Here is a 6,322-nt window from a genome sequence, read left to right on the forward strand (position 1 = left end):
ACAAAAATGTTTTACGGTAATTTAAAGGTAGTCTTTGGAGCTCCACATTATTATAAATGATTATTACAACTTATTGTTGTATTTTAAAACTTGGTCAATCGAGCGAAAGAAAAAAGTTGTATGGAAGAAAAAAATACAGATTGCGTTGAAGGGGAGAAGAGAGGTTGAGAGTTCTGATGCTGACAGAGTGATCTTGACAGAAATGAGACAAGACTGTGATCTTGACAGAAATGAGACAAGACTGTGATCTTGACAGAAATGAGACAAGACTGTGATCTTGATTGAAATGAGACAAGACTGTGATCTTGACTGAAATGAGACAAGACTGTGATCTTGACTGAAATGAGACAAGACTGTGATCTTGACTGGATTCTGACTGACATGACTGAAGGCGCTGCACAACATATGAGACCTATTTAACATTTCAATTGAGTACATTTGGAAAACCCTTTCTCGACAAGATGCTGAGAACCACTTACCACCTAAGTAAGAAAAATGAAAAAAGGCAAAAAGTCAGACTTCAACATATATCAGTAACAAATTGACTCATAATGCTGTGAAGGCCTTTCTACTTTGAATCTCTAAATTTAATGCAAGCATTTTATATAACTTCCTATGTCGCTATAATTTCAAACAAAGTTGTCTGAGATAAAAAAAATAAGAAAAAAGGTGCGTCATAATTGCCTTCGTGGCATCGTCACTCACATTCTGATTTCCCTCACTGCTTCTTTATCAGCGTACACAGGTGAAATGAATAAAGACAAAGCTCCACTGATTCTGAAAAGTGAAAACGGACGCTACTGTTCTGAGGCCTGCGTCTTGGGGAAAGGAGAATTTGGCCGTGTTATCAAATGTGTCGATCAAGGAACAAGAAAGGAGGTGGCCATAAAAATTGTCCAAAATAGGAGGCACGGCGTAAAAGAGGTAGGTCCTCCATGAATGACGAAGATCTTGGTATGTTAGAGTTTAACTTGTATTTGCCCATAGCTGAGTCTTCCAAGGGCGGCACGGTGGTGCAGGGGTCGGCACTGTTGCCTCACCGCAAGGAGATTCTGGGTTCCAGTCCCGGTTCAGGCCCAGGGTCTTTCTGTGTGTAGATAAATTTATTCATATATTTGCTTAAACTAGAGTGCGGGAAACACAAGGCAGTGAAGCACAGACCAGATTGTATGAGAGTGGACAGGTGAAGGGTCACAACAGGGGAATAGCAGGAGTGTAGCTCATGGCGAGCATCACTCCCTCAAGCTAATCAGGTCCACGCATCTGCGTATGCTGACTCCAGGATAGGGAGACGATCTCCAGAGCTCTGGATTCTTTTCTGTAGATCTGAATAAATTCTACTGAACCAACGAGAAGGAGTCCTCCCAAGATTTTGAACAGCGCAATATAGACTCTGTGGGTCCTTCTGACTGATTAATGATGACTTGATGAAAAACTCCTACATGTGAGTCTGCATGTTCTCCCTGTGCCTGCGTGGGTTCTCTCCGGTACAAAGAAAATGGATGGATGGGTCTTCCGAGTCTCTTAGATTATGATGCCATTTCCTATCATCCGTCCAGATTTGGTTCAACAACAGCTGATATGATGCGGTGTCTTTATGCCATTTGTGTCTTGCCACAGGCAACTATGATGAAAACGGTGAGCCTCCTCGATCCCGACAGGAAGAACATCATCCGGTTCATAGAGGACTTCACAAAGGCAAATTGTACGCTACTGGTGTTCGAGAAACTCGACAGGTCGCTGTACAATCTTTGGTACGAGTTGAACTTCCAGCCATTCCCCCTGCCCGTGATCAGACAAATAGCACAGCAGGTACAGATTCTTTTCATGCTTCCATGGATTCATTGGAATTTACTAAGGCAACTGAATAACAGTTAAAATCAGTTATCATTACCTCTGAATGACCTTCCTGTGTTTTTCAGGTGCTAACAGCACTTGATGCCCTAAAGGGCATTGGAGTTGTTCACTCAGACTTGAAGCTGGACAACATCATGCTGGTGAACCAGAAGGACCAGCCCTTCAGGTTAAAAATCATTGACTTTGGCATGGCCTTCACAACATCGAGGGCACCTCGACAGGGCTCAATCGTCCAGCCACTGGGAGACAGGTAGGATCAATCTACACAAGCCTAACTTTTAGATTTGCTCCTAATCTGTTAGACCTTGTAGAAAATCTGCTATGCACGCATTGGACATTGCATTAGTAACTCTGGGATCACTTGTTGACTATCAACAGAGCACCTGAAGTCATCCTGGGCCTGCCCTTCGCTGAACCCATCGACATGTGGAGTGTCGGCTGTGTCCTGGTGAGCTTATACAGCTCTGGCTACCCATTTGGTGGAGAGGACAATTACCAGATGGTGAGTTTGATGGTTTGGGACGTACCACTGCAGACAAATATGCCTCAATGATGGGACTGAGGACGTATGCTGACATCATCACTGTCCACTCTCTAGGTGAAAAGCATTGTGGACCTGTTGGGGATGCCACCTGAGCATCTCCTTGATGCTGGAAAACACACCCAGAAGTACTTCAGAAAGAGCAAGTACTGGTGCAACTCCAAATGGGACTTGAAGGTATTTAAAACCGTCTAAAAGTATATTGCACATTTATTTAGCACAGATCTTTTTTTCAACAACAAAAGAAGCTTATGGAATGAAATTTGGCAGGATTGTATATTTCGGTGGGTTTCACAACAAACTTCCTAGCCTAAAAAAGTCTGTAACACCTACAGAGTAAACAAAACATGACACCGATAAGCGTTTATCACCAGTGTTGTGCTAGTTACTGAAAAACAGTGATTAGTTATAGTTACTAGTTACTGCAATTCAAAAGCAACTCAGTTACTAACTCAGTTATTAAAACCAAAAAGTAAAGCATTACTATGAAAAGTAACTATTTAGTTACACAAAAAGTTCAGAACTGTCAACATTGTAAGCTCCGTACTAGTTGACATGCATTTTCATCACTGAACTGAACTCTGCTCAGCAATATGGTCTACATTTATACAAATACGAAGATGTTTCAAAGTGATTGATTATTGATTAACTTTAGCCTGGCTAGCAGTAGCACTCCCTCGTTGAAAAGAACAACTCAGGTGCACGGGGTGAGGTGACATCTGTGTTGGTATCTGTGCCGGTCCCTGACCCGCTAGCTTTAGCAACAAGTTTCGTCGCAGCCGCATGCTGCATGCCTGGATGCTGCATGCCTGGATGCTGCATGCCTGGATGCTTTCATAGATGAGAGCTGCTGTTAGTGGCCCCAGAGAGGCTCTTACTGCCGAGACACAAGTTGCCTTTAACATAAACATTTTTCTCCTTCTGCTCAACGAAGGAGAAGTAGTGAGCGTACTTCCACGTGAAGAAACTCGCCCTAGGTTCCGGCATGATGTCTTGCACATTCATGCTGTTATAAACAAACACGCCCCCACAGCGCAGCTCACTCTCCTCCTGTCTCTTGCACTTCCCCCAAGCCCTCCCGACACAGGAAGTAAACACAGTGGCTCAGCCGAGACAGTAAAATAACATAAAATAAACTAATAAATAGATCATCTAGTAACTATAACTGAGTCATTGAATTTTAAAAATAATGCGTTTGATTATTAGTTACTGCCAAAGTTACTTTTTTGGCAATCACTAATAACGCAGTAACACGTTAGTCCCAACACTGGTTATTTTAGTGGGAAACTGTATGAGTAAGAGTAAATGGTGCATCTGCACAGAGGGTTCAACTTGTTCTGCTTCTTCTGGATGTGTTCAGTTAGACAACATTTGGGGAAGATATCTTCTAGCTGTATCTATATTTTGTGTTGTTCTAGACTCGATGGGAGTATGAGCGTGACACTGGAGTCAAGCCTGAGACAGGGAAGCGCCATCTCTCCTCCCTGGAGGACCTGATATCAGTAAGTGATGAATGTCGTGAGTACAGAAAGACTTCATACACCCTGGTGCAGAGAAAGATGGAGATCAACTGAACTGGTGTCTCTTTTTGTTCAAATTCAGTTGCCTACAGAAACAGACCAACCTGACATCCTGGAGGATCGGAGAGCATTTGCAAACCTCCTGAAGAATACCTTCCAGATGGACCCAGACAGGAGGATCACTCCAGCAGCGGCTCTGAAACACTCCTTCACCACGATGGCCCATCTGAGTAACCCCAGTGACACAAGCCTGCAGTAAGTGACAGTGTGTCAGTGGGTTTAGGTTGAGACCCTGATCAGAAGAATAGCCTGGTTTATCTATTGATTGACGGATGCATTCAATCTCTTGTTTTTGTCATCAGTACGGCAAGCTGCTTCAACAAGATGCAGATCAGTCCTGAGGATACCTGGGATACCTCTGAGGATGAGGATGAGGATGAAGATTCCTTATCCAGCCTGTCATCTGGTCAAAGCTCAACGGCTGAGTCCACCAGTCTTCCATCTTCTCTTTTTTCACCTGATGCCTCTGGAGGGTCAGATGAGGACATAGGTGATGGTGTTGTGGAGCCTCAGCATCCACCTGTTCCCACGAGAGGGTCAGATGAGGAGATAGGTGACCGTGTTGTGGAGCCTCAGCATCCACCTGTTCCTACGAGAGGGTCAGATGAGGAGATAGGTGACGGTGTTGCGGAGCCTCAGCATCCACCTGTTCCCACTAGAGGTTCAGATGAGGAGATAGGTGACGGTGTTGCGGAGCCTCAGCATCCACCTGTTCCCACTAGAGGTTCAGATGACGAGATGGGTGATGGTGTTGTGGAGCCTCAGCATCCACCTGTTCCCACTAGAGGTTCAGATGAGGAGATAGGTGACGGTGTTGTGGAGCCTCAGCATCCACCTGTTCCCACTAGAGGGTCAGATGAGGACATAGGTGATGGTGTTGTGGAGCCTCAGCTTCCACCTGTCAAGCCAAAGAAGAAGGGACTTCTGCAAAAAATCTGCAGCTTCTTTGGCTTTATGAAAAAGAATAAAATATCTCCTGCCTCATCGCGTCAAGGAAGGAAGCTGGGCATCAACGGTGTTTCTGGTCCTAAAGAGAGAACGAACACCTGAAAGAGGTGTTGTCCTTAACGCAGCTGGCTTAAACATGGAGAATGACTCCACCAGACGGATAGTATATGGATGCTTGAGCCGAACCTGTTTGCAGGGCTCTAAATTAAGACCAAAATGGCATCTGACCTTGTGTGCGTGCAACCAGCTGAGAAAGTTGGCAGCAGCAGTGCGACCAGTGGAAAAGTTGGTCTAGAGCCCCGTGTTTGTCTTCGCCATGGTTCATCAAGATGGATCCTGCCGCACAGAGACTTTGAGAAGATCAGAAGGGGAGGGCCTTCCTTTCAGTGCATCAAACAACTATGTCATGGAGGGGTGAAGAACACATTTCTTCTTAAATATAAACACAAAGAACTACCACCATGCTTGTCTCCTTTTTACTGCTTATCTCTGTAGACTTCTTTTGTTTTGGAAAAATCCTAAAATCTGTTCGTGTTTTGTGGATTAAAAAAACTACTCTGGACTTCTCACCAGCATGAGGGTGAATTTATAATGAATGAATTGTATTTAAAGTGAACTATTCCTTCAAATAACACCTTAATAATTCACAATGAGTTACTGCATGCATTAATGAAGGTTGTGTTGTGCCCCACCTTCTATTTTGTGATTGGTGAAAGCCTGTTTAACGTGGAAAAATGTCACGATCCAGCAGTGAGACACTGGAATTGTCATTTAAGCTCAACTTCAATAGATCATCAATCAAGGACTGTTAGTTCACAGTTATTTCATGTGTTTACTGAGGTTTGATGAGATTAGCTTGATTTCTTTTAGTATAAGAGTTTGTGGACAACCCTTTCATTTCCCTTAAAACCTTTAAGGGAAAAGAACGAATGGTATTTTTGGACAGATTTACAACACAAACATTTGAAACTTTTGCTCCACTTCAGGGATGATTTTAATTTGATCACATGAAAATGATACAATGTAGGTACATTGATATCACTGGTCAAGAATTGTACCAAAAAGTGCACTTAAGTGTTTTCAAATTTAGTGTAAAGGTTTCTTGTTACAGTTTTGAATTAAAATGTGTTCAAATAATTACACTTAACGTTTTTAGGTTTCTGTACATTTTAGCTGTAATCTTTAGTGTGGTTTAGCTGTAATCTTTAGTGTGGTTTAGCTGTAATCTTTAGCGTGGTTTATGTGTAATCTTTAGCGTGGTTTATGTGTAATCTTTAGCGTGTTTTAGTTGTAACCTTAAGTGTGTTTTAGCTGTAATCTTTAGTGTGGTTTAGCTGTAATCTTTAGCGTGTTTTAGCTATAATCTTTACTGTGTTTTAACTGTAATCTTTAGCGT

General features: G+C 42.9%; 1 protein-coding gene across 2 annotated transcripts; it reads left to right on the forward strand.

Moving 5' to 3' along the window:
• The first annotated feature begins 219 nt into the window (after positions 1-219).
• Positions 220-5,989, forward strand: LOC147252663 (homeodomain-interacting protein kinase 2-like). Of its 2 annotated transcripts, XM_086221035.1 has the most exons (9): positions 220-486; positions 737-924; positions 1,621-1,812; positions 1,923-2,107; positions 2,236-2,359; positions 2,456-2,575; positions 3,817-3,900; positions 4,001-4,173; positions 4,281-5,989. In XM_086221035.1, the coding sequence occupies exons 1-9, from the start codon at positions 462-464 to the stop codon at positions 5,026-5,028; spliced, it is 1,839 nt and encodes a 612-aa protein (XP_086077161.1). In that variant the 5' UTR covers positions 220-461; the 3' UTR covers positions 5,029-5,989. The 2 variants fall into 2 exon arrangements, with proteins under 2 accessions (XP_086077161.1, XP_086077162.1); XM_086221036.1 differs by lacking the exon at positions 737-924 and having other exon boundaries at positions 443-486.
• Positions 5,990-6,322: the final 333 nt, after the last annotated feature.

The sequence above is a fragment of the Aulostomus chinensis genome, chromosome 12 (assembly GCF_037954235.1).
Source record: "Aulostomus chinensis isolate RoL2024-O1b breed Wild chromosome 12, RoL_Achi_v1.0, whole genome shotgun sequence".
Taxonomy (NCBI): Eukaryota; Metazoa; Chordata; class Actinopteri; order Syngnathiformes; family Aulostomidae; genus Aulostomus; species Aulostomus chinensis.

What these genes read in the sequence shown, in the direction of transcription:
- LOC147252663 (XM_086221035.1), top strand. Translation starts at nt 462, where the DNA reads ATGCTGAGAACCACTTACCACCTAA. An exon ending in GAGAACCACTTACCACCTAA is followed by an intron (nt 487 to 736) that starts GTAAGAAAAATG and finishes CTTCTTTATCAG; the next exon opens with CGTACACAGGTGAAATGAAT. An exon ending in GTCCAGCCACTGGGAGACAG is followed by an intron (nt 2,108 to 2,235) that starts GTAGGATCAATC and finishes GACTATCAACAG; the next exon opens with AGCACCTGAAGTCATCCTGG.